The 27,670-nt window shown below is 38.4% G+C and overlaps 2 protein-coding genes across 5 annotated transcripts; both read left to right on the forward strand.

Moving 5' to 3' along the window:
- Positions 1–278: 278 nt before the first annotated feature.
- LOC136665550 (H-2 class II histocompatibility antigen, A-U alpha chain-like) lies at positions 279–15,361 on the forward strand. Of its 2 annotated transcripts, XM_066643173.1 has the most exons (5): positions 279–403; positions 11,251–11,499; positions 12,411–12,695; positions 13,332–13,429; positions 14,433–14,555. In XM_066643173.1, exons 1-4 carry the CDS (start codon positions 349–351, stop codon positions 13,421–13,423), a joined length of 681 nt encoding a protein of 226 aa, XP_066499270.1. In that variant the 5' UTR covers positions 279–348; the 3' UTR covers positions 13,424–13,429; positions 14,433–14,555. The 2 variants fall into 2 exon arrangements, with proteins under 2 accessions (XP_066499270.1, XP_066499269.1); XM_066643172.1 differs by lacking the exon at positions 13,332–13,429 and having other exon boundaries at positions 14,433–15,361.
- A 2,056-nt stretch (positions 15,362–17,417) lies between these two features.
- On the forward strand, positions 17,418–27,598 carry LOC136666641 (H-2 class II histocompatibility antigen, I-E beta chain-like). 3 transcript variants are annotated; one of them, XM_066644955.1, is made up of 6 exons: positions 17,418–17,496; positions 18,756–19,034; positions 24,251–24,532; positions 26,491–26,604; positions 26,698–26,726; positions 26,817–27,598. In XM_066644955.1, the coding sequence occupies exons 1-5, from the start codon at positions 17,445–17,447 to the stop codon at positions 26,718–26,720; spliced, it is 750 nt and encodes a 249-aa protein (XP_066501052.1). In that variant the 5' UTR covers positions 17,418–17,444; the 3' UTR covers positions 26,721–26,726; positions 26,817–27,598. The 3 variants fall into 3 exon arrangements, with proteins under 3 accessions (XP_066501052.1, XP_066501053.1, XP_066501054.1); XM_066644956.1 differs by having other exon boundaries at positions 17,434–17,496; positions 18,880–19,034; XM_066644957.1 differs by lacking the exon at positions 18,756–19,034 and having other exon boundaries at positions 17,434–17,496.
- The last annotated feature ends 72 nt before the right edge of the window (positions 27,599–27,670 follow it).

The raw sequence follows: 27,670 nt of genomic DNA on the forward strand, positions 1-27,670 counted from the left end.
TCTATCTGAAAGTGACCCCAGATAAATTATGTAAAATAATAATAATAATAATAATAATAATAATAATAAAACACTTAGTAGTTACTATTTGGGTATTACTGTATCACTGGGGGAAAGGTAGCGCTATAGAAATATAGACATGATCATGTGAGTTAATGTTTAGGGCGACTCCTGCTGAGAGTCGAGGCTGATAATTAACTTCACCCAGAGACTGCAGAGTGAGAGTGAAAGTAAATCTCCTATTGGCTGATGATCCTGAGCTGTGTGAGTTAGAGAGAGAGACACAGAGAGACTGTGTTCAGTTTGGACTCTCTCCTGTGTGAGTGTGTGTCCTCTGCGCTGATCACAATGAAGCTGTGTTTAATCCTCGTCTGCGCAGCTCTGCTCTACACTGTGTCTGCAGGTGAGAACATTAATATTTCACTCTTCAGTAATGAACTGTTACAGTGTAATTACTGTGTTATTACTGTAGTTGAGTGTAATTAGAAGGAGCTGGATTTGGTTCATTATTTATAATTATTATAGAGTGTAAAGTTTATTTTTCTGTATTTTACTGTACATCACCATCACATTAAGACTGACACTTATAAAACTGCACTCAAACATTAAAACAGAGACAAAAGAATAAAAATAAAAGTGAAGTAGGAAAACATTAACATGCATCTAATATAAATAAATAGATAGACGTTATTTTCAGTAAAAGATGGAACCTGGATTAAAGTATAAACATTAACATGTAAACACTGTGCTGAATAGAATATTACTTACATAAAAACATAACATAGTGCCATGTTCTGTATTCAGCGAGAAAGTGCAGTCTCTCTCTCTCTCTCTCTCTCTCTCTCTCTCTCTCTCTCTCTCTCTCTCTCTCTCTCTCTCTCTCTCAGTCTCTCTCTCTCTCTCTCTCTCTCTCTCTCTCTCTCTCTCTCTCTCTTCCACATACCCTCATTATCATTCTTTCTATCAGAGAATTTATTCGTGATTTCTGTTTGATGAGAGAAACAGGAACAATTTGAACTATCTTCCTTTTCCTGTAACTGGAATTCACCTATACACAACTATTTTTTCAGCTGTGTCTTCAATATTTCATTGGCCCTTTCTGTACACAACTGTAAAATCACAGCTCTGTAGACTAATGGCCCAGCTGGTAAGATGGGAAGGGTTTGGATAGTTAAAAACCCATGTTAATGCTGAGTGGTCAGATTCAACTTCAAACTGAGTGCCTACCATTGTTCAACATTGAATGCTTTTTTCAGCTGCTCAGACAACAGCCAGACATTCTTTTTCTGAAACAGAATATGATTTCTCAGTGCCAACAAACAATCTAGAGGCACAAGCTATCACCCCTTCCTTGTTCATATTTTTCTTATGTAAGTACTGCTCCAAGACCAGACTCACTCACTTCTGTTTGCACACGAAATCTCTGAGAGAAGTCAGGTGGTATGAGGACCGGTGCAGAAATCAATGATGTTTTGATTTTTTCACAAAACAAACCCAAGACAGAGAAGATTTGGCAAATTTTACATGGCCACACCCCACATACTCAGATCTACTGCTCATCCCACAAATGCATGTTCCTTACAAATATGGCACCATTTAAAAGGGAAATTAACAGCCTCCAATGGTCTAAGAGATGCCAAGAAGCATTGTAACAACAAAGAAATAATCTATGTATGTAGTTGCGCATGCACAAATGAATACATGTGCAGGGGTTTGTTTCCCAAAAGCATAGTTGCTAACCATGCTAGCAGCTTACATAGTTGGAACGATGCAGTTGCAATGCAAGTGTTTCTCAAAACAGTCTTTGGAACTATCAAAGTAACTATGTTGGTAACTTACATATTCCGAACCATCTTAAACGACACAGGTGTTTCTCAAAACCGTAGTTCCACCGAACATTCACAAACAATGTCGTTAAGTTGTGTAGTTGGAACTATAGTTTCAGACCTGTGGTTAGACGCTTAGTTCCTGATGACAGAAGACTCAGTAGAATTAGGGTAAGGTATAATGTGTGTGTGTGTGTGTGTGTGTGTGTGTGTGTGTGTATGTGTAAATCATAAATAAAATAGTATAATGTTTACCTAAGATTTAATACAGAAATGAGGACAGTTTTAAACTTCTAAATAAAAACATTATAGCTGATACATAAATTAAATGTTATTATTATTAAGGTTTCATTTCATTTTATTTAATTTAATGTTATAACAATTATAAAAATATTTGAAAAATGTATATAAACACCCTGGTATTAATACACAGTCATCATTTAAACCTTTGTGACAGAATGGACAATACAGGACCACTAGTTAAATATTTCTGTTCCCATCTTATCCCTCATAGCCCTCTCGGTCCCTGTTTTATCTCCCAGTAGCTCACACACATTATTCTTTTTAGCTTTACATCCATATTGCTAGCTTGGTAAACAATCTCACCCTTTCAGTTAAAATATACTACTGGGCTGTAAAACAGAGATATTTCATGCCTACACCGGACTTACTGCACTAAAAAAGGCCTAAACTGAGTTTTAGGTGTCCTTAAATAGTGCCTGAGCAAATTCAGACATACCTGTAGGGGCCAGGTTGGTTTGGTCTATTTGAGGGGGGGGGTGGTTTGATTGGAAATATTTTTCTTTTATTTTCACTATAGATTAATCAAATCAAATCAAATCAAATTTATTTATATAGCGCTTTTCACAACTGATGTTGTCACAAAGCAGCTTCACAGAATTCCAGTAAGACAAAGATTTGACATGAAATGTAAAAACAAATGTAAAACCCTCAAGTGAGCAAGCCAGGGGCGACAGTGGCAAGGAAAAACTCCCCCAGCTGAGGAAGAAACCTTGGGAGGAACCAAGGCTCACAAGGGGTGACCCATCCTCCTCTGGTCAATCTACTGGTGATAATAGTTAGTAGTCCGTGAGAACTTCAGTGAAGGGACAGCTTCAAGGCACTTGGTGGTTGCTGGAGCATGGGCAGCTGGTCTGAAGCGTGGAGGAGGATCTCGACAGTCATCCATCAGTGTCCAGACAGACAGGTGGGCAGTTGTTTACTCGGAAAGATGTAAAGGGATGGAATTAGTTTTGAACTGTTTTGTGTTTGTAAAGTAGAAAATATGAGAATTTCCAGAGTGTGGCTAATGACTCCGGCAGATCTGACTATGACAGCTTTAACTGAAAGGAGAGAACCAGGAGGACACACAGACACGGGAGCATCCTGAAACACTGGCATCCCTCCGCTCCACCATCAACAAACCTGAGTGATCGCGAGAAGCGGCGGGACGACAGCACCAGCGTCTCAGTTTACTATAATTCCCTGTGTCCATGGACCCCCCGGATCTGCCGCCTTTATCTATGGGGGAGCATTAGCTACCAAAAGATAAACTAAACAAATGAGTTTTTAGCCTAGATTTGAAGATTGCGACTGTGTCTGAGTCCCGAACATTTTCTGGAAGATCATTCCAGAGTCTAGGGGCTTTATAAGAAAAGGCTCTTCCCCCAGCTGAGGCCTTCTGAATTCTGGGAACAATTAAAAATCTAGTATTCTGTGATCTGAGTGAACGTGGAGGCTCATAATAGGAAATTGTATCTTGAAGATATTCAGGAGCAAGCCCATGTAGAGCTTTATATGTTAATAACAAAATTTTGTAGTCAATGCGGAATTTAACAGGCAGCCAATGAAGTGATGATAAAACTGGGCTGATATGTTCAAATTTTCTAGTTTTAGTGAGGACTCTAGCTAAAGCATTTTGAACTAGTTGAAGTTTTCTTAAATTGCTGCTGGTGCATCCTGACAGTAGTGCGTTACAGTAGTCAAGCCTTGAAGTAATAAAGGCATGTACTAATGTTTCTGCGTCCTGAGGAGATAAGGCATTTCTAATCTTAGCGATATTGCGAAGATGTAAAAAAGCTGTCCTAGTGATACTACCTATGTGTTGATCAAATGATAAATCCGGGTCAATTATGACACCAAGATTTTTGGCTGCTGAACCAGGTTTAACTGGAAAATCAGCGAGATTTAAAATTAAATCTGATAATTTATTTCTTGCCACTTTTGGACCCAAAAGCAGGACCTCTGTTTTGTTGCTGTTTAGAAGGAGGAAGTTACGCAACATCCAGCCTTTCTCGTCTTTTACACAGTCCTCTATTTTCTTTAATCTGTGTTTGTCATCGGGCTTGGCTGAAATATACAATTGTGTGTCGTCTGCGTAACAGTGAAAGTTAATGTCATGGTTTCTTATAACTGTGCCTAGCGGTAACATGTATAATGTAAATAATAATGGTCCTAAAATAGAGCCTTGTGGAATTCCAAATCTTACTTTAGAATAATTTGAATTTAGATTGTTTACTTTTACGAACTGATAACGTTCCGTTAAGTAAGATTTGAACCATAATAGGGCTGTCCCTGTGATTCCAACCATGTTTTCTAACCTTTCTATGAGAATATTGTGGTCTATTGTATCGAAGGCTGCGCTTAGGTCAAGAAGCACCAACAGGGATACGTGGCCTTGATCAGAGGCAAGAAGAAGATCATTTGTTATCTTGACTAGAGCTGTCTCTGTACTATGATGTTGCCTGAATCCAGATTGGAATTTTTCATATATATGATTCTTATGTAGATATAAACTAAGTTGTTGGGCCACAGCTCTTTCTAAGATCTTGGACAGAAATGGCAAATTAGAAATAGGCCTGTAATTAGACAGTGTATTAGCATCAAGATTTGGTTTCTTGATCATAGGTTTAATAACTGCTAGTTTAAAAGCTTTGGGTACATGGCCCAGACTAAGGGATGAGTTTACTATAGTTAAAAGAGGATCAATAATAGCTGGTAGTACATCTTTGAGCAACTTTGTGGGAATTGCATCAAGTGTGCAAGTTGTACAGTTTGCGGAGGTGATAATCTTCTCTAGTTCTAATTGTGGGAGTGGGTAAAAGGTTTCAAGTCTTTCTTTTACAGTTAAATTATGTTTTATATCATTCACATCGGGTGGCAGCCAGGATGGATTTGATCCTGTGGCTTGAGTTTGTTGTCTAATATTCTCAATTTTATTATTAAAAAAGTCCATAAAATCTTTACTGGTGAGAGTTGCTGGAATTAGTTGTTCAGAACCTGCTTGATTTTTTGTAATTCTAGAAAACACACTAAACAGTGCTCTCGGATTATTTTTATTATGGGAGATCAGCGAGGCCAGATATGCTGAGCGAGCTTTAGTGAGGGCATTTCTATACTCTATAAGGCTGTCCTTCCAGGCAGAATGGAACACTTCAAGCTTGGTTGATCGCCATTTCCGCTCTAGTTTTCGTAATGTTTGTTTTAAAGTACGGGTCTTATCATTATACCATGGTGCAAGCTTTTTCTGTCTTATACTTTTATGTTTAAGTGGTGCTACCTTTTCTAAAGTAGATCGACAGGTATTTTCTAGGTAATCATTTAGTACATCTAGGTCCATTGGGTCTGATGGAGTTGGAACTGGGGTCGATAGTTCTGGTAGGTTTTCTATAAATTGTAGGGCGGTAGATGGTTTTATTATACGCCTTGTAGAATAGCGAGGGTTCTTACATATATTATGGCTAAAATGTAGCTCATATGAAATTAAATAATGATCGGAGATTGCTGAGGATTGCGGTAAGATATTAATTTTGTCAATGTTAAGACCTAGTGTCAGAACTAAGTCTAAAGTGTGGCTGCAGTAGTGTGTAGGCCCTGTTACATTTTGAGTAATACCAATAGAGTCTAAGATTGAGGTAAATGCCTTTTTTAGTGGGTCACTTTCCTTCTCAAAATGGATATTGAAATCTCCTACAATTATAACTTTATGATTGCACACCGCTAGGTTTGTAGCAAAATCGCTGAATTCTTTCAGAAATTCTAAGTAAGGCCCTGGTGGTCTGTAAATGTTGCATAATAAAATGCGTCCTTTTTTGTGACCGGATTTGTAATAATAGTGGAGAGAACCTCAAAAGAAGAGAAGGTGTCACATTGTTTAAGACTAATTTCTAGGGTATTTTGGTAAATTACACATACTCCACCTCCTTTGCCTGATATTCTTGGGCTATGTGCATCATTATAGCCTAGGGGGGTGGCTTCATTTAGTGCTAAATATTCATTTGGTCTAACCCACGTTTCCGTGAGACAGAAAACATTGAATTTATGATCACTTATAATATCATTTACGATGAGTGCTTTTGAGTTTAGTGATCTAATGTTGAGTAACCCAAATTTTAGTTTTAGTTCTGAGGTGTTGCTGCTAGATGTTGTGTATGATTTAATATTGATTAGGTTGCTGAAACAGGCTGATTTTGTTTTTCTACTTTTACATTTAGTTCGGGGGAAAGACACAGTCTCAATACAGTTGAACCTGGGTGACGCCTCAAGATAGTTCGCAGACGGTCGGTTTAGCCTGTCTGTCTGCGGCCTGGTCCCGGCTCTGGATTGTCAGCAGCTATCTACACTACTCTGCTGACTAACTAAAAGACTATGTGCTATGCTGCAAGAAAGTAAGGCAGCACCCTCCCGCGTGGGGTGGATACCATCCCTACCTATAAGACCAGGCTTGCCCTCAAAACGTAACCAATTGTCTATAAAGCCCACTTGATTTTCGGAACACCACTTGGACATCCAGCAGTTTAACGCCCAAAGTCTGCTGTAAGCTTCGTCGCCACGCCGCATTGGTATGGGGCCAGAGCAGATTACGGCATCGGACATCGTCTGGGCCAGTTTAATCACCTCTGTAATATTACCCTTAGTTACCTCAGACTGCCGCAGATGAATATCATTGGCCCCTACATGAATGACTACCCTCGAATATCTCCTATTAGCTAACAGCCTAAGGTTGCCACTAATATCCGGCGCTCTGGCTCCCGATAAACAGCTAACTGTTACTGCCGGCGCCCCTAAAGGAGTAGCTAATTTCACGTGTCGAACAATAGAGTCTCCTATAACCAGAGCACTCTTAACAGGCTCCTCAGCGGGTGCTTCACTGAGCAGGGCAAACCTGTTTGACACGCGAATCGGAGGAGCGTGGTGTCCCGGTGGGCTAGCTTTGGCCTCAGCGTTAGCATCAGCCTTAGCTTTCCGGCTATGACGCCGAGACGTCACCCATTCACCCCGCTGTGAGGGCTCTAACGCCGGGGTCGTGGGGGTGCTAACTCTCCCTAAGGCACCCGGAGTTGCTAACACTGAATCTCGCTGTTTATCCCTTAACAATAATAAGCTCCGGATGCGCACTTTTAACTGGTCCACTTTATCCACCAGAGAGCTAACTAGCTGACACTTAGTACAAACACAAGCACTATCTTTATCGCTAGAGGTGGTAAAGGGGGTTAAACTAAACATGCCACACTCTGAGCAGGCAAAACAGCCAGTAGTAGCCATGGAATTGCAGGTACTTACTGCTTTTAGTTGATTTTAGTAACATACACCAAGAACGTTACTCCAGGGTCCGGTGGCAGTTTTAGTGCCTCTGTAATGAATATTCCTGCGGAGACAATCTAAAAGATAGATCTATGGATGGTTAGTAGGTTATAAAAAACAGATATAAATATAGAAATAACAGTGGAAACGAGAAAACAGGAAAACCCGAGCGATCAAAACAGCTTCCAAATGGGTACAGAAACAGCCAAACGGGTTGCCCCGTTATTAATCTAGTTCATATTGTGTGTTTGTCGTTTGGTTAGAATCAAGTAGTCATTTTTTGAACAAGGGTTTTGCAGAGTACAACTGTTTTTTTTTTTTATATATTATTCTTTGATTGTAGCTGTCTCCCAATGTAGAAAAGGAGGAGTGGTACATACCGAATTAGTTAAGCCAATAGGAGTCCGATAAGGACTCATTTTGAGTACAGAAGAGTGTGTGTGTGGGGGGGGGGGGGTGGGGGGTTGGAGAGTTGGCTGAATAGTTGTGCCAAGAAATTATTTATATTGGAAGGGAAAAGATTCCCTGTATGTAATTTGTAACTAGTTTTTTCCCCACAGTTCACTAAATGAAACACCCTTTCACTGAAGGTGCTATTGTGGTTTGCCATCATTTAATTCATTTATAGTTATTTATTTTCTTATCCAACCCCATACCATCAGTGATGCAGGCTTCTGAACGGAGCGTTGATAACAACTTGGGTTATCCTTGTCCTCTCTGCTCCGGATGACATGGCGTCCCAGTGTTCCATAAAGAACTTCAAATCGTGACTCATCTGACCACAGAACAGTCTTCCATTTTGCCACACTCCATTTTAAAAGACCCCTGGCCCAGTGCAAACGTCTGAGCTTGTGGAGCGTGCTTAGAAATGGCTTCCTGTTTGCACTGTAGAGTTTCAGCTGGCAACAGCGGATGGCACGGTGGATTGTGTTCACTGACAATGCTTTCTGGAAGTATTCCTGAGCCCATTCTGTTATTTCCTTGACAGTGGCGTTCCTGTTTGAGGTGCAGTGACGTTTAAGGGCCCAGAGATCACGAGCATCCAGTAGAGTTTTATGGCCTTGACCCTTACGCACAGCAATTGTTCCAGATTCTCTGAATCTTTTGATGATGTTATGCACGGTTGATGATGATAACTTAAAAGTCTTTGCTATTTTACGCTGGGAAACACCATTCTGGTATTGCTGCACTATCTTTCTACGCAACAATGGTGGAATTGGTGATCCTCTTACCATCTTGGCTTCAGAGAGACACTGACACTCTGAGAAGCTCTTTTTATACCCAATCATGTTGTAAGCTGACCTAATTAGTGTTAATTGGTCTTCCAGCTGTTCGTTATATGCTCAATTTCCTTTTTCCAGCCACTTTTTGCTACTTGTCCCAACTTTTTTGGGATTTGTTGACACTGTAAAATTTTGAATCAACATATTTTTTCTTTAAAATGTTACATTTACTCAGATTAAACCTTTGATCTGTCATCTATGTTCTATTACAAATAAAATATTGACATTTGCCATCTCTACATCATTGCATTCAGTTTTTATTCACAATTTGTTTAGTGTCCCAACTTTTTTGGAATCCGGTTTGTACATTAATTCAAATAAAGAGCAATACTAACTACTCTCTGGTGGGTGGGGGACACTGGGGATGCCAGGAGCTATTCACTGCACTGGCTGCAGATGCTCCAAAGCCAGTGGGTCTGGGTGTGAGGGCCCCTGTGTTGAAGCAGCAGGGTGGAGCAGATGAGTTCTGGGGTCCAGGGGACAGCCCAACCCTTGGGGGGCGGTTCTCTATAGAACCCTAAACACTTGAAGAAACTTTGTACGATTTAAGGATTCTTTGCTTCATGAAAGTGTTCTTCAGACTGATGGAGAATGTGCTGTAGATGGCTCTATATAGCAACATTTAGAAACAGGTTCTATACGACACAAAAAAAGTGTTCTTCTGTACTATGATTTCAAGATTGTTACAATAAAGGAACTGTTTATGGTGCCACACAGAAGCATTTTCTACAAGGTGCTCTATAGAACCCTCTATACCACATTCTACATCAATCTGAAGAACACTTTCATATGCAAAGGAACCTTTAATCAGGCACAGGTTCTTCAAGTGTTCAGGGTTCTATATAGAACCATTTTCTTTACTAAAGAACCCTTGTAGAACCATCATTTTTAAGTGTGAGATTAGGGCATAAACATATAGCAGTTGTTTTTTCACAGATTTCACACCTGCTCTAAACTGTTCAATTACTACACGACTCAGAGGTAAAAAAGTCCAAACAAAGCAAGAAAAAAGAACAGCTGTACAACTGCCACTTTAACTGTATATATGTGTGTGTGTGTGTGTGTGTGTGTGTGTGTGTATAAAGATGTTATCAAGTTGGTATATACTACAAATATATATCAGAGGCAACATAGAATACTTTAGTGTACTTTAGTGTATCAGTGTTTTATCACTGAGAGCTTCAGTTGCTGATATAAAAACGACGTATTGAACACTGTATTGTGTGATACTGAAAGGTGGGGTTTTCATGTGTAGCCCACTGCGCGACTGATGAACACTGCAGAAACATCTCGCCGTCATATTTATAAACTTTTCTCATATAATTAATATCTATATTTTATAATAATAAATACACCGAAATAATATGTTTTTGTTACAAAACAATTTTTGTCTATTATTACTGTTATTTCTTTTATTTTTATTTTAAAATATGCATTTATTTTTTATTCAAGTAACTGTATTTTTTTTTTGCTGCTGATTCTATATGATTATAATATGAGTAATTGCAGTCACAACTCACATAATTTTCACATAATTCTTTTCACAATGCGTGAGTTTCCCGCGGTGGAAGCCAGACCAAACACGTCTGGAACCATTGTAGTTCAGAATACGGTGGTTTAAACCAAGAGGGTTCAAACTCCTGTGGTACTAACAAAGTACGACGGTTTTAGGAAACGGTCAGACTTCAGATGTTGGTTAGTTTAACAATACATCGTACCATGTTAGTTCAATGCTAGGCTCCGTCATTGTATGAGAAATGCACCCCAGGTCCGTTGTGAGGTTGTGGACTTTGGCCCGGGAAATATATTGTCAGTTTCATCATTCAATCATTTTCTTCAGTCTGAAAGAAACTAATGGATGAAATATTTACACTTTTGCTATTTTTTGGCTCATACACACAACAGATCTCTTTCTTTATGTCATCAGATCTTTAACCTTACTGGCTGCTATCAGGATGTTAAGATTAATTTGAGAAATATAGCAAATATATTTTAAGACAAATCACCTACCCTAGCTTTATTACAGGTAAAACACCTGAGCATTCACTGATTACACTCACTGTCCCTCGGAGTGATCCAGAGTGATCCAGAGTGATCCACTTGTTTAGTGAAGTAATATAATAATAAAGAGGAAAGACCACATGAATTAAAGGCACTTCCCTGTACTCAAAGCTCTGAGAAGGATTTGTATTGTATCTAAACACTCTAACATGTAAGTTAAAAGATATATAAGAGAAATGTTTAAAGAATAACAGACTCCACCCACAGAAGGGTTATCAGCAGATGAATGAGGGCTTTAGTGAACGGAGCAGGGCTGATCTTCTCACTCAGTGTTTGGGTAAATGGTGTTCAGATTGATGGGCTTTTAAAACACACTACTTTTAAAATGGTCAGAGTGGCTCGAGAACGGTGTAAAAATGCCGTCCTAAAGCACTAAAAATGAGGTTTTGAACCCTGGTGTCATAATGGCCTGCATAGCGCTCTCTCTCTCTCTCTCTCTCTCTCTCTCTCTCTCTCTCTCTCTCTCTCTCTCTCTCTCTCTCTCTCTCTCTCTCCAGTGAAACACCAGGATCTCACAATAGGCCTCTGCTCAGACTCAGAAAGAGAGAGTATCTATGGACTCGATGGAGAAGAAATGTGGAATGCTGATTTCAGTTTGGAGAAAGGAGACATGACTCTGCCGCAGTTCGCAGATCCGTTCACCTATGAAGAAGGAACCTATGAGGCGGCTGTTTATTATATAAAAATCTGCAGAAACATCTTGGGTCATATTATACAAAGTTATAATAACCCCCCAATACCACAAGGTGAGACATGAGCACGACTACAACACACAATGTTTTCACAAGTAAATCAGACATATATCAGGGGCCCTGTGCCACCTAGCAACACCTTAGCAACAGCCTAACAACAACATAGCAACTAAAACCTGTCAAAAATACATCATAGTGTAATTCTGTGTGGTGTTTTCTTCATGTTTTATAATATATATTTTTTTATTGTTGGTATTTTAAGCTGTTAAATACTAAAGAAATAAATTTGCATGATTTAAATGGTCAAATACACGTATTTTGTGATTTTTTAAAAAAATATGCATTACATATAGTTTTCATATCTTAAGTGGTGTATAGAGTGTAGAGAGTGTAATGTTTAACAAATCTGTCTAAACAAACACTATTTTATTTATGTGATGTGTAACAGGAAAAATCTATTAGCTGTTAGTTGTATTTTACAGGTTTTTAAGCTTTTACGGAACACTTAATATTTTTACAATAAAATTACATCTTCAGAATCATTGTGATGCTGTAACAGAGAGAACAGACACTCTGTCGATGCTACTACAGGCTCAGCACTGCAGAAACTTCATTATGTAAATTTTGGAGGAGGGTAGGAAACCACCCCACACCTCCTATCTCCCTTGATTTCAGGACATTATTCATTCATTGTGTGTAACCGCTTATGTAACACCACACCCCTCACAGACAGTCACCGAAGCAGAGCGCAAACCTACACCCTCCAGGTCTCTCCAGTGTGACAGAGACACTACCTGCTGCTCCACTTTGCCGCCCCCAAATGCAAATGATATTACAAAAATATTATTTGAAATACAAGCATGATGTATTCTTTGCTGCCTATATTTTATTGAACTTGTTTTTATTTGAATTCATTTGGAATTCTAAACTTCTGTAAATAATTATATGAATAACTTTACTCCTAGTTGCCCCTCAGAGTTCAGTCTACACCAAGAGCAGTGCAAAGCTGGGCTCTAAAAACACCCTCATCTGTCACATCACTGGATTCTACCCTCCACATGTGGAAGTGTCCTGGACCAGGAACAATGTGAATGTGACGGATGAAGCCAGTCTCAGCAGATATTACATTAACACTGAAGATATCACCTTTAAACTGATCTCCACCCTGAGCTTCACTCCAGAGGAGGGGGACATCTACTCCTGCAGTGTGCAGCACACAGCCCTGGACAGAGCACTGACCAAAACATGGGGTGAGAGTTACACCTGATTATTAACCTGTGTCTGTTAGTGGATTTCAGTGATGGTGCCCATAGCCAGGTGTTGAAACGGACCACAAACCTGTCCTGGGAATAAAGCTGGGACGGTGTTTTATGCAGTGAAATTTGTGTTAAAAGTTCTATAAAAGCAAATATAAATCTGAAAGCACAATTCCTAGAATCAGGAGCAGAAAGTATATGTTGTGAATGCAGTATATTTAAAAGATACTTGGTTACCTTTTTGCTCAAGTTATTTGATTCTGATTTTCGTTTGTATTTGCCCAGACTTTGTGTGGCAGATTGTGTTTTATTTATTTCCAGTCAATACTGATGTAAGGGTAATGTCAAGGGTTAATTGGGGGATGTCACTGTAGCCCTATAAGAAGGGGGAGTAGAAGGACTTAGTGATTCGTTTGACCTGCCCCCCCCCCCCCCCCCCCCCCCTTTCCAGTGAACTTGACCCTCCTGTTGTTGGCTTGGCGTGTGGTTTGGCGGTGGTGGATTCAGGTACAACTGCAACGATTTGTGTGTTTTACTTATTTTAGGTTTGACCATGGGTGTCGGTATATTTTTCCCTATTTGTGTGGGTTTACAGTGTGTGGAGTAACGGGGTGATTTGTGTGTATTTAGTAGTGATTGCTGTGGGTGTTGTGCCGTGGTCTGCGACCATCGTTGCTGTTCTGTGCTTTGCATCTTCACTATTTTGCTGCTTCACAGTTTAATTCCAGGTAGGCATGTTTCCTCTCTCTAGGAATATTTCCGTTTTCAAAGCGCAGTTTCTGGGACTTTTTTTTAGTTTTATTTTTATTTTTTTGGGTAATTGTTGCTTTTCTTTTGTGTTAAGTTTTCGTTTCTATTTTGTTAGATTATATTTGTGTCAATTTCTGGGTTTAGTTAGCGGGTTATATCCCAATTTTGGGCTCGCTCTTTTTTTTTTTTTTTGTGGTCTTTAAGTGTATAATGTCCTTATTGATTTCATGTGTTTATTTTGGTTTTGTTTTGATTGGTTATTTCTTGAGTTTGTCAGTTTGTTATTTTTTTTCTGTTAGAGTCTCTCTCTCTCTCTCTCTCTCTCTCTCTCTCTCTCTCTCTCTCTCTCTCTCTCTCTCTCTCTCGTTGTGACAGCTAGTTTATGGCACCTTGTTGTCATTTAAAATATAGTAATTTTGACTGATTTTTAATGAATGTTGATGTATTAATTTAAAAGCTGCAGCTAAAGTCTTTTAGTGTTTTAGGTCAATGTTTGAATGTGTGTTGAAATAAAATCATCTTATTGTGAGAATAAAATTGAGTGTGGACAACGGGTCTCTGTCTCTAACAAATGAACCTGGGTTCCCTGGCTAGTTTTACTAGTCTTATTTCCTGAAATGAAATTCCTCAGGTGGCGTAGTCGGACTATATTCACAGGGTTTTTTTTATTTTTTTTTTTATATATAACCCATTCTGTTAGTGGTTATTATCCCTCTTATGACCATTAGGGGTTGGGGATTTAATAGGTAAGAGGTAGGCCGCGTCACATTTGCTTTCATTGTTTGTTTTTTGAAATTTTCCTTCTGGAGTCTCTTTGCCTCTGTTTATTTTTTTTTTTTTTTGCTTCTGAATTCTGAAAGGAAGGTGTTTACCTTGAATTTCCATTGGTCACTGATTGGTGCTCTGAACCCACCCAGAAATCATCTTTCCTGCAACTGAACTGTGTGTGTGTGTGTGTGTGTGTGTGTGTGTGTATTACAGAGGTTGACGTAGAGATGCCCGGTGTTGGAGGGTCTGTGTTCTGTGGAGTGGGGTTGGTTGGAGGAGTGCTGGGAGTCGCTGTGGGAACTTTCTTCCTCATCAAAGGAAACAACTGTAACTGAGAATCAGACTCTAACTGTAAACTGTCAGTGATGTGATTGTGTGTTTCTCTGAAACCCTGCAGTTTGATAAACGTTCTGTAATTAATCTTTATTCTGTTTTATGTTCTAAAACATCTACAAATATCTAAAGTAAACAGACTTAAATGATGTTTTTCTGTTACAAATTTTAATGCTATATGATGATGAGCTAAAATTATTATTATTTTTTTTTAAACTAAATTATAAAGACTAATAGACACACTATGTTAAATTAATCTTAGTAAACAAATGGTTTTTTTTGTGTAAGTCGATGATTGGAAAGAAATCTTCAGTTCACACTCCTCACAGACAGTCACCTGGAGGAAACCCACACAGACACAGGGAGAACACACCACACTCCTCACAGACAGTCACCTGGAGGAAACCCACACAGACACAGGGAGAACACACCACACTCCTCACAGACAGTCACCTGGAGGAAACCCACACAGACACAGGGAGAACACACCACACTCCTCACAGACAGTCACCCGGAGCGGGACTCGAACCATGGAGCTCACAGCTCATGGATGGCTCACAGCCAATGAAAACCCAAAAGTCATTATCTCAGAAAATATAAAATTCTTAGAATATTATATATAACCCATTTAAAAACAGATTTTTAATTCAGAAATTTTGTTCTATTTAAAATACTTTGAGTTGGAGCCAAATTTGCTTTCCTGTTTTATGGATGTCTTATTTCATCACTTACACTGTGGAACATTTCATTTGTAAATAGTAAATGTGTGCAATTATAAAGCAATACACTATTCATTGTGTAAAATAAAATGGCAGTTTTCTTGTGAGTTAATGATTCAACTTCAACTTTATTGTCATTATATAAGTACGGGGGTACACAGTATAACTAAATGTGAATGATTTGTTTCTGACCAGCCTTGTCTTCAAAGGGAACATATTTTCCCTCTCTCTGACAGTGGAACACAGTTCTGTTTCTTAATGAAGCCTCTGTGACCTGCTTTGTTCCAAACCCCACGAGCCCCACAGTAGTGTTCTCCCCCTGCGTAAACAGCCCTGTTCAGAACGCCCGCTTTCAGTCATTGTGATGTGAAACTGTTAGGGATTTCTTCATCATATATTTGTTAAACTTTCAATAACATTAAATAATGTGAGAAATACAATGCTTTCAGGAAGCCTTCCAAGTTTTCCCCATTCAACCTGCACTGAGTACCCCATAATGACAAAGTGAAAACCAAATTTTAGAAATATTTGCAAATACAGTGAAAAGCAATTAACTAATAAAACCTCAGGTTGGATGAGAACCGTCCGTGGACAGTAATTTTCAGAGGTCTCTCCAGATATGTTTGACATTCATTGATATTCATCAAAAGCATTCACAGAGTTGTCCCTAAGCCGCTCCTGTGTTGTCTTGGCTGTATGCTTAGGGACATTGTCTTGTTGGAAGGTGAATCTTCGGCCCAGACTGAAGTCTAGAATTCTCTGAATCATGTTTTCATTAAGAATATCTCTGCACTTTGCCCCATTCAACTTTCCCTCAACCCTGACTTGTCCCAGCCACAGAACAACACCCCCACAGCATGATACTGCCACTGCCACAGGTGATTAGCAGTGCTTGGTTTCCTCCAGAAATAATGCTTAGAACTGAGGACAAAATGTTTTTAGAATCCTTTAGGTACTTTCATGCGTTTTATTCTGAGGAGAGAATTCTGTCTGGCCACTCTGGAATAATACCCAAATTGGTGTAGTGCTTCAATGATGGTTGACCTTCTGGAAGCTTCTCCTGCACACAGGATCTTTGGAGCTCAGCCAGAGTGACCACTGGGTTTTTGGTCACCTTTGTCACTCCCCTGATTACTTTAGTTTGGAGGGGCGGCCAGCAACAGGAAGAGTCCTGCACAGCAAATTCTCCAGTGTTAAATCAACACTATTAGTGTTAACTTAACACTGAGAGTGTTGAATTATTACACTAACTGTTTTAATTTAACACTAATAGTGTTGATTTAACACTGGTTAATTTACTGTGTGGTTGTTCCAGACTTCTTTCATTTGAGATATATACCTGGGAGACATGGGAGGCCCCCAAAGCTAAATATCTTGTCCATGAAAATTTAAAAAAATTTCCTATATAATACATTTCCAAACAAATTCTGTTTTCACTTTGCCATATAGGGTATTGATTGCAGATTGATGAGACAAAACATACTATTTTTTCCATTATTTGACACAAGGCCTCAACATAACAAAATGAACGTAAAACTGATCAACTGACCAAGTGGCTAGACATTCACTGACGTCATGTGTTGTACCAGAATTGACTGAGAGCTTTTAAAATATTTAAAGAAAATGTTCTTCACAGTAAATCCAGACAATCTGAGGCTGAAAAAAACATTTTTTACCACTCACTTTGAGCTCTGTGTTGTGAAATAAAGGCCGAACTAATTAGTCAACTACACTGAAAACTAGCTTTGCCATAAAAATATTTTCTTTGATGATTTAGTACCGTGTTGATGCTGTGATTTCTAGACTCCTAACTCTAAGTGTCATTTGAATAATGAAACAGCCTTACATTAGTTTATCACTCAGTCACAGTCAACAGCTCTAAAAATGTTAAACACATGCATGAACATAACTGATATCACAATTGACACATTTAAGTTAACGCTAATATAACAAGATTTTTTTATTTTCAATATTACACTGATTTGTGCACAGCTTTGGCAGTTGTCATTACTATGAAGTCACCAGGAAAGATGCATTTCTGCCTCTGCCTAGTAACAGGTGATGAAGTGGTGTATGTGATTGTGACTGATTGGTGAACAGATCTGTGTGTATGAACTGGAACCCTCTCTCTCTCTGAAACTCTCTCAGTTGTTGGACACAGATCGAGGTGAAAATGAACCTGAGTCTGCAGCTGCTGCTCCTCCTGACTCTGACCGTCAGAACAGGTGTGTTTATATTTACCCTTATCTGAGTAGTTTTATGCGTGTAACACACAGACTTTTATCTGGAGTGTAAATGTGATTTGCTGATTTGATGTGAATCTGAACTTTTATAGACTTCATATAAAATAAACATGAATACGGTTGTAACGGTTTGTTATCAGTGAAGTTATCAGTGTGTGGAGAGGCATCTGGAAGAACACACTGAAGTGAACAGGTGAAGACTGGATTTAAAATGTGTATTTATGCATTATATATTTCAAGAAGTAATTTCTGACAAATGTACACAGTAAATTCACCAGTGTTAAATTAACACTGTTAGTGTAATAATATAACACTCTCAGTGTTAAATTAACACTAATTGTGTTGATTTAACACTGGTGAATTTACTGTGTAATGAGTCTGAAAGGTGGAACTGTGTTGATGTAAAAGAGTTTAATTTAAATTAGTTTAACATGTGTTATATTTTTATAGAATTTTTTATTTAATAGAAAGTCAAAACAAATGCAAGAATCATGCTAATCGTAGCTATTACTTATGACTGAGTGAAGTATCCCAGAGTTCTCTAAATCACAAAGGGAGCAAATTCATCTGCAAAATATGATTTGTTGATTTTAATCCAAAACTACTTTTTGTAAAATTCTGAGGTCATCTCTTCTCCATGTGCTGCTCCCTGCTTATGCTGGAAAACGGTCTAATCTGTTTACGAAGCCCCAGTGACTGTAAATGGGTAAAAAGTGTCATTGTCAGACATGCTAGGTTTCCTCTCTCTCTCTCTCTCTCTCTCTCTCTCTCTCTCTCTCTCTCTCTCTCTCTCTCTGCGGAGAAACAGCAAATATAAATGTTGAAAATCATAAAAAAGAGATGAGGATGTTGCTCTATTCCTGCTCCATAGGGGGATGACACTGACTTATTTTTGCTGTTACAGTTACATTACTTAAGGTGGAACTGACTCTAAAGTCGGGAGAGCGCTAATTGCATGAAAGTAAACACAGAGCGAAAGTGCTACAAAACTAAACAGCTCGAGTTACACATGAGTTTCTGTGGGAATAAACAGTGAATAAACACTTACAGACAATTTACACTTTTTTTCGTTTTTCTCCTCAAACACAACATTCCACCTTAAATGACGTGGTGCTTCTGAACATAAACCAGAGAACAGCGTTTTCCCACAATCGTAGATTTTGCTTTAATTTTTTTCATGTTTTTTTTTTTCTTACACAGACTTAATTGTTATTGTAAATATTTCTTTTTTTCCACTCTAGTGAGGACACATGGATATTATGTATTTAGAGTTGATGAATGTCTCACCAGTTCATCAGCACTGACCGATGTGGAATTTATTAGAACTGAATATTTCAATAAGGTTCCATATGCACGGTTTAACAGCACTGTGGGGGAGTTTGTCGGCTTCACTGAGTACGGAGTAAAGACTGCAGAGTACTATAACCGCGGTGATTATGTCCTGAGGATGAGAGGTGAACTGGAGAGATACTGCAAACACAACCTACCAATATTCTACTCTAATATACTGGATAAAACAGGTGAGTGACACTGCAGTCTGTTCTTATTAAAAGATTCGAGAACACTGTAACAGATGAGAGTACTGGAGAGTTGCTGCAGAAAAAACCTGGAGATTGATTTCTCTGCTGTTCTGGAGAAGGCAGGTGAGTGTGAATCAGTGCAGCTCAGAAACAACTAAACCACCACTGACCTGTTCATTTACACTCAGCTTTAACACACACTTTAACACCACTCTGCTCCTCCTTAATCTTACGAAATAGAGCTTAAGATTAGTGTAAAATTTCACTTTTTAATGATGATACCTTCTCTTTCAGTTTGACTTGTGTAAATACAGATGGTTGATAAGATTGATTAGATTAATATGAAATGTGATTACAGACAAAAACATTTTAATTTTATAAACAAATAACACTAAATGCTATCATTGGTTCTGTGGCTTAAAAGATTTCTATCCATTCTCTTCAGAATGTTTTCTTTACATCAGTACATAACAGATCACATAATTAGTTTTAACATCATTTATCTGTAAATATTATATGTTTATACATTTCCAGTCTTAGATGAACTTCTTAATTTTGTACACTAACCTTATAATAATAAAGTAAAACTAAATTAAATATGTAGAAAAATCTAATGAGGCAATAGCACTGTCAGTTCAGTAGAGTTCAGTAAATTAACGTTAATCTGAATGACACTACTGTGCTTTAAATTAAACTAAACAAGACTAAACCCAGCTGTGGTAAATTAAATACCCTGCAGTATCAGTGGAAATAAAACTAAAGCTTGTTTTGAATCTGAGACGCTGTTTTACAGAGGATGGTAATTATACTATGTTAATATGTTATAATGTTGTTGTAGGCCTCAGGAAGCCATTTTAATTTAATTAAATATACTGTCAAAGCTAATATAAATGTGTCACATCCTTAATGCTGTCATTTTTCCAATCTCATGCTTACTGTGTCAGTTAGTTTAATTAGAATACTACAGTTACAGTGTGGATTTAATAATACAGGCCAATATAACATAGTTCTGAAATTTCTTAGCCTAAATGTTAAAAATATCCCAAATAAACAGGACTTTGAACTATAATGTGCATATTTAGGCTCAGTAGTGTGCACAGATATTTATGTCTGAGACAGCGTGGGATTTGTGAGATTTTCAGGAAAGTAATGATCTCAAGCTTGTGTACAGACCAAAACACAGACTCAATGTACATGGCAAAATTATGTTATTTATTTATTTTACTCATTTGATATCACCATGTTGAATAAAACTGATTTTCTGATGACAGTTTGAGAAGAAGTAATAATTTCAGGGGTGAGACAAAACAAAATTCCAAAACAACTAAATAAACAAAATCTATTTCAAAAAACTAAATTATAATAGTTACCCTGTGTCCCTACTCCAAAACCAGGAGAAAAGGTATAAAAATGTATCCATAAAGAATCATTGTCTAATACGTTTAAAAGGGTAAAGAGCTTTAACATTGAGAGATGCGTTTATAACTTTTAAAATGTTCTTCACACTAACACAGCTCTTAAGCAAACACATTCTTAAGTGGCTCTTCTATGGCATTTCTCAAAGAACCCTTTGTAGCGCCTTAATTTTTAAGTGTACATCCTACCACAGTGTTATACCAGGACATTGGTTAAACAAGCTGTGTCTGTGTCTCTCCATTCAGACTGATATTAGACTGTTATATTTAGGCTGTAAAACTTAATAATTAATAATAATATAATGATAATACTGATACAGAACTTTTCAAGGACCCAAAACATTTACACTTGCTGTTACATGTAGGATTACACACAACAGGAATTACTGTAAGTAATACAGAAGGGCAGTCCTGGATATAAACAAATATCTTGATGGAACAACTCAGGCTCTTGAAAGATTGTATGCAGGCATTAAGAGATGTGTTTTTAGATTATATTTGAATAAATACATAGAGAGATACAGCTTAATTGAAGGAGGAAGTGACTTCCAGAGCAAATGTAGAAATGTTGAGAGTTTTGGACAATCTGGATTTTGGACCATCTAAAAAAAATAAACATTTTCTCAGCAGCGTGAGAGAGAGAGATTATATAATTTTATTGATGTTACAGAGATGAACTACAGAATTGATGTGAGTACTAAGCAAGAGTGTTGGGTCAAGGATGACACACCATTTTTGATCAGTGGGGAAAGAGAGACAGCAACACCAACAATGAGGATTGTAAACAAATGTTATAATAACAGCAATAACAGCACTAATTTCAATGTAAATATATATTGGAGTAAAGGTGTACTGAGCAGAGAAAGAGGCCACATACCCACAGTGTATTTTTTATCCTCAGCTCCTTGTCTTCACTCTCGGGACAGCCATGCATGCACGTTAGTCCTGCCCTGTGGAATCTTTAGCCCTCTATACATTTGTTTTGCCCTCCCCAAGAGATGGGACAGTGACAGCTCCCAAACTTCACACACACTCTTCAGCAAAACCAACAAACTAACAATGGACTGGCTTTTCCCACACGGAGAACACTAATGGGGCTTTTCTATTACATGTAACCTACATGACTAGGCTCAGCTCGGCTCTTTTGCTTTTCCACTGGCCAAATCTGGTCCTGGTCCCTGGAACCTGGTACTTTAGTCCCTACTTGTTTATGGTTCCAACTGTGCCGAGTAGGTACAGGTTTTGCTCTGAGCTGATGAAAACACAAAGGAAGGTGTAGGTGAGACTGAAGAGAAGGGTTTTGCTAAATAAGAAGTATTTGTTTCAATCTGAGATGCTGGTACTCTAGTGGAGTTCACTAGTACTGTGGTACTTTGAAATTACATAAAATGTCTTTTGCAACCAAGGGGAAGAATGTATACAATAAACAAGAGGTGTCCTAAGACAGACCTTTGTGGGACCCCTTGAGTCACAGAGGAAAAGGAGTTGCGGGCAGAGAGACTAACAAACTGCTTTCTATGTCTTAAGAATGATCGAAACCAGTCCAGGACAGTGCCATTAATGCTAAGCTCATGAGGCGGTGACCGAATAATGGAATGATCCACTGCATCAAAGCCTGTGCTCGGGTCTTGTTGCAGGAGGGTGCTGTGTCCACCAGCATCTGCAGATACAAGGAGAGCATTAACTGGTGCTATTACAGTTCTGTGTAATGGTCTGAAGCCAGACTTAAAAGGTTCAAAGAGATTGTTTATCTCCAAAAAAAATGTATAGCTGGCTGGCAACAGTGTTTGCTTAGTAACCTTAGACAGTAAAGGAAGGTTAGATATAGGGCTATTAGTTATTTAAATCAGATGGGTCTAAACTAGGGTTTTATTAAGTATAGGAGTAATAGCAGCTATCTCGTACATAGAAGGAAGCTATGATCAAGAATTAGAGAATGATTAATAAGAATTGTAAAATGAGGGACTAGAACTGGGAAACATGATTTGGTTAAGTTTGTTTGGGAGTGGATGTTGTGGGCTTGGAAGATGTTATGATAACAGCATTAAAGGAAAAATCAACATTACAGAAAACGATAACATTTACATTTACATTTATGCATTTGGCAGACGCTTTTATCCAAAGCGACTTACAAAAGAGGATCTAACATTCAAACTACAGCACGATTTATACAAAATACCTTACACTGAGTGCAATATGCAGGAAGTAATAAGTGCATTAAAGAAAGACATTCAGTGCAAGAGATACTCTCGGAAGAGCTGGGTTTTCAAGGATTTCTTGAATGCGGAGAGGGTTCCTGTTGCTCTGATGGTGCTTGGAAGCTCGTTCCACTGATAGGGACTCTAGCTTGATGCTGATGTTGTGGAGAATAGCTTGCTTGGCTGGGAGGACCAGTAGTTCAGTTTTGGAAAAATTCAATTGGAGGAGATGTTGAAGGTTGAAAACAGCTTCTGGGTGTCAGTAGCTTCCATGTATCTTGATAAAACAAGAGGGGACAGTTACAGAGGGGAAGATGAGTAGTAGAAGACGCATGGGAGTAGAAAACAGTTGCAGAGTTTAAACTCTAACTAAAAGCAAACACAAAGCATAATCTGAAGATAAACACAAACAGGACACAGAATACTATAACAAACCTTAATGAACTAGATATGAACCAGCCGTGCACTGATCTGTGGAGACAAACACGCACATATAAGACCTGACACAGGGAAAATACAGGAGTAAATACACAGACAAAGAACACCTAAGTAGCATAACGACAGAGCAGGTCCACAAAGTAGTCATAGGTGGGAACAGGAATAGGAGGGGCATGGACATGAGAGACAAGGGAGGAGAAAAGTACAAACAAACAAAAAAGCCATGTGCTTAGGTGTGCATGGCACACAACAAGGAAACACAAGAACAATTTTTAAATAGTTATTTATAGTGTCTGATTAGCTCATCACTGTCATCATTCAATTACACCATCAGACCTTGAAAGATTACTAGTCAAATTACAGCAAGAATAAAGACTTTACAGAATTTTAAATGATTAATAATAAAGCTGGTCTTTCCCTCTTCAAAATATTTATGAAAGCAGACTAAATGAAAAATGAACTGTTTATGACACAACGTAACTTAATATAAGACTTTTATAATGAACTCTTAAGAGCTCTTAAACTGTATTAAAGTTCTGTACTGTGTAAATATCTCTTGAATATAACACTGTGGTACTTACTCTGTGGCACGATTTTAAAATGTAATTTTATAAAAGTTTAGTTTTAGATTTTAAAAATTAATGGACAATGCCTTTAATTAACCCATTAGACCTTCATGGATGTTAGTTCTTGGATTTCAGGTTACAGTCTGTAATTAGGAATGATCAGAAAAGTTAAAATGCTAACTAAAGCCTATAAAGCAGGAGACAGTCATAGAGTTATTAATGATATAATTTGTCACATTAAAAAAAGTGATTATGTGTAAAATATTAAATGTAAGGGATAATGTATTGTATCAGATATGTTCATGTATCAGAACAATCTAGTGAAAATTTGTAAGAAATACAGGCATTTTGGGTTAATTTACACAGTTCTGTAACGTGAACACACACCCAGAACACTGTCTGAATGTGAACTGTGCAAAGTGGATATATTTTAGGAATCACATCATCAGTTGGTTCACTGAGATTACGAAAGACATCTGAGAATACGCCTTGCTGAAAATACCTGTCTATTTAGTCCTGTTCTCTTTGATTGCACTAATAATAACACACAGATATGAATATCTTCTTAAAATATTGGTCATATCTCTGGTGTTTTGCAGTGAGCCCGAGGGTGGAACTCAAGGCAGAACAGCAGCCCAGAGGCGCTCACATGTCCATGTTGATGTGCAGCGCATATGACTTCTACCCTCCAGCCATCGATGTGTACTGGCAGAGAGACGGTAAAAAGGTTACCACTGATGTGACCGCCACTGATGAGCTGGCTGATGGAGACTGGTACTACCAGGTCCACTCTCACCTGGAGTACACCCCCAGATCTGGAGAGAAGATCTCCTGTGTGGTGGAGCACGCCAGCTTCTCAGAACCTATGGTCTACGACTGGGGTGAGGACAGAATGAGATTATTACACACCATTAAAACCTGTTTAATACTGAACCACTTCATGTTCATGAGCTGTTTGAGCAGCAATTCATCCATGATGTGCTTGTCTTTATTGTCACTTTGTCTCTGGAAACAAAACATTCTCACAAAGCTTCACTCGACTTCAAGCGAATAATTTCAAAATATAAAGCTTATTTAGCATTCCATACGGTTCCTGGGATGAATACTGAATCTATTTTTATTTTATATAAGTGGCATAACGCAGGGATAGGCCCGCAAACACCGGCATTTAAAAGTTCTGATGGACCGTCATGTTTTCTAGAGATAAATAGGTGATCACTGAGGTGGAGAATATTGAATACCTGTGGTTTAAGGGTTAAACTGGAAATAAAGCTTGGGTGAGAAGTAGACTGTAAATATAACTGCATGTTAATGAAAAATCTGAACCAGAGCAGTAATAATTTTTTAAGGCTTAAAAATGCAATATTAAGGTTATTACCCAAAAACACTGAATGAATGAATGACTTTTGCTGCATTTCCTGATATTATTGATTTAAAATCTTGTTTCTGCTTTGTTTTTGGCCTGTGCAGTGATACAGCATCATTTAAGTACAAATACTGGCCTGTGTTTGTGGCATTTCCCTAATATTACACACTTCTCTACAGCTACAGCTATTGAATTATTAGTCACTCACAACTTGGAAATAGCCTTTTCATTCAGGGGTAAATTCAAATTGTTACAATCATACAATCACAAAAACGTGATTACACACTTATTAATGATCTGCATAGTGCTACACTATATTGCCAAAAGTATTCCACATCTTCAGTTCCAATCACTTCCATAGCCACAGGTGAATAAAATCAAGCACCTAGGCATGCAGACTGCTTCTATAAATATTTGTGAAAGATTGGGTCACTCTCAGGAGCTTAGTGAATTCCAGCATGGTACAGAATTTTCTGCACCAGAAAATTCATGAAATTTTCTTGATACTTAATATTTCACAGTCAGTGGAAGAAACTTTGTTTTATAAAACTTTGTTTTATAACAAAGTGGAAGAAATTTGAAACCACAGCAACTCAGCCATTAAGTGGTAGGCCACATAAAATGACAGAGGGGGGTCAGTGGATGCTGAGGGGCATAGTGCTCAGAGGTCTTAAACTTTCTGTAGTCAATCACAACAGACCTCCAAACTTCATATGGCCTTCAGATTCACTCAAGAACAGTGCATGGAGAGCTTCATGAAATGGGTTTCCAAGGCAGCTGCAACCAAGCCTTACATTACCAAGTGCAATTCAAAACTTCGGATGGAAGCACACCGCCACTGGACCACCACTGTGCTGAGTGTAAAGTTTGGTGGAGGGCAGGGGACTATGGTGTGGGGTTGTTTTTCAGGACTTGGGCTCTGCCCCTTAGTTCCAGTGAAAGGAACTCTTAATGCCTCACAAAACCAAGAGATTCAGGATGATTTCATCCTCCCAACTTTATGAGAACTGTTTGGGGACAGCCCCTTCCTGTTCCAACATGACTGTGCACCAGTGCACAAAGCAAGGTCCATAAAGACATGGATGAGTGGGTTTGTTGTGGAAGAACTTGACTGATGTGTCCTGACCTCACCCTGACAGAACAGCTTTGGGATAAATCAGAGTGGAAACTGAGGGCCAGGCCTCTTCCAACATGTGTGTGACCTCACTAATGAGCTTCTGGAAAAATGGTCAAAGATTCTCATAAACACGCTCCTAAACCTTGTGGAAAGTCTTTCCAGGAGAGTTGAAACTGTTATAGCTGTTATATAGAGGGTGGGCCAACATCAATTTAAACCCTGTGGATTAAGAATGGGATGTCACTCAACTTTATATGCGTGTGAAGACAGACGAGCGAATACTACGAATTGTGTATCTTAATTTCTTCAGAAGTAGTTTAGATTAAATACAAATATTAAACATCTGTGTCTCTCAGATCCTTCTCTTCCTGAGTCTGAGAGGAGTAAGATGGCTATCGGAGCGTCGGGGCTGGTGCTGGGGCTCATCCTCTCAGCTGCTGGGTTCATCTACTACAAGAAGAAATCCTCAGGTGAGTGGAGATCACAGAGTTTAACTGATATTCATTGATCTGGAGGTTTAATGTATTAATATAATTCACTGTGTGATTATTAATGTGTTTCAGGGCGGATTCTGGTGCCGAGTTAAGAGCTGGTAAGAGCTGCACTGTGGTTTTAATCTTCAGTTTGAAGTGATCAGTTAAAGTGAGTGTAACACTGAGCTGTTTTCTCTGAACTGCTGCAGGTTCTGGAGCTGAGCTGGAGACTAAGGTGGAGGAGCAGTGGAGTCCATTACACAGCTTTAATCACCTGTATCAGAGAGATAATATCAACTCTGTTATTGCTATGAAACCATAAAAAAAATACACTTTTCTGTCTGGGTTTGATTTTCTTTCTTTTTATGTAATGGTGAGTGTGTTTTGGGGGTGGCTCAATACAAATGACTCTTAAGTCTGTCTTCACACTCACAGCAGCAGCATCATGAAACTGAAAGAGATGCTGGTAATTAGTGAATTTAGGGGGAAAAATTATACTTGAGACACATGACTTACTTCTGTCTTTCACCAGTGTAGTCAACTGTAAACTCTCATTGATTTCTGGACATCAGCTGAGGTGAACTCGTGGCTCTATGGCAGTAATCTGAGAAGAGAAGTGAAAGAAAGAAATGTCACTTTTACTTCTTTTCAGGGTCAGCAGACATATCTCTCTGTTCCCTCTGCTCCTCTGGACTTACCCCTTTCAGCATGCAGCCATGGATTTGGTTTCACAGAATTCCATAACAACTCTGAAGCTTATATTGAAATGTTGAAAATACACTGTGCATGGTCTACATACACTATGACTCTTCCTTTGTCCTAGAATTTGCTTGATATATGGTTTATCTATATACAGTATATACAGTGGCTTGCAAAATTATTCATACCTCTTCAACATTTTCAAATTTTTTCACCTTACAACCACAAACCTAAATGTATTTTATTGAGATTTTAAGTGATACACCAACACGAAGTAGCACATAATTGTGAAGTGGACGAAAATGATACATGGTTTTCAAATTTTGATTTAAATAAAAATCTGAAAAGTGTGACAAAAGTATTC

Source organism: Hoplias malabaricus, chromosome 14 (genome assembly GCF_029633855.1).
Source record: "Hoplias malabaricus isolate fHopMal1 chromosome 14, fHopMal1.hap1, whole genome shotgun sequence".
Lineage (NCBI taxonomy): Eukaryota > Metazoa > Chordata > Actinopteri > Characiformes > Erythrinidae > Hoplias > Hoplias malabaricus.

Bases quoted from the DNA above. Each gene is read 5' to 3' on its own strand.
- LOC136665550 (XM_066643172.1), top strand. From the start codon at position 349: ATGAAGCTGTGTTTAATCCTCGTCTGCGCAGCTCTGCTCTACACTGTG. The intron at 404-11,250 runs GTGAGAACATTA...CTCTCTCTCCAG, and splicing joins GCTCTACACTGTGTCTGCAG to TGAAACACCAGGATCTCACA. The intron at 12,696-14,432 runs GTGAGAGTTACA...TGTGTATTACAG, and splicing joins AGCACTGACCAAAACATGGG to AGGTTGACGTAGAGATGCCC.
- LOC136666641 (XM_066644955.1), top strand. From the start codon at position 17,445: ATGAACCTGAGTCTGCAGCTGCTGCTCCTCCTGACTCTGACCGTCAGA. The intron at 17,497-18,755 runs GTGTGTTTATAT...TTTCCACTCTAG, and splicing joins GACTCTGACCGTCAGAACAG to TGAGGACACATGGATATTAT. The intron at 26,605-26,697 runs GTGAGTGGAGAT...AATGTGTTTCAG, and splicing joins CTACAAGAAGAAATCCTCAG to GGCGGATTCTGGTGCCGAGT.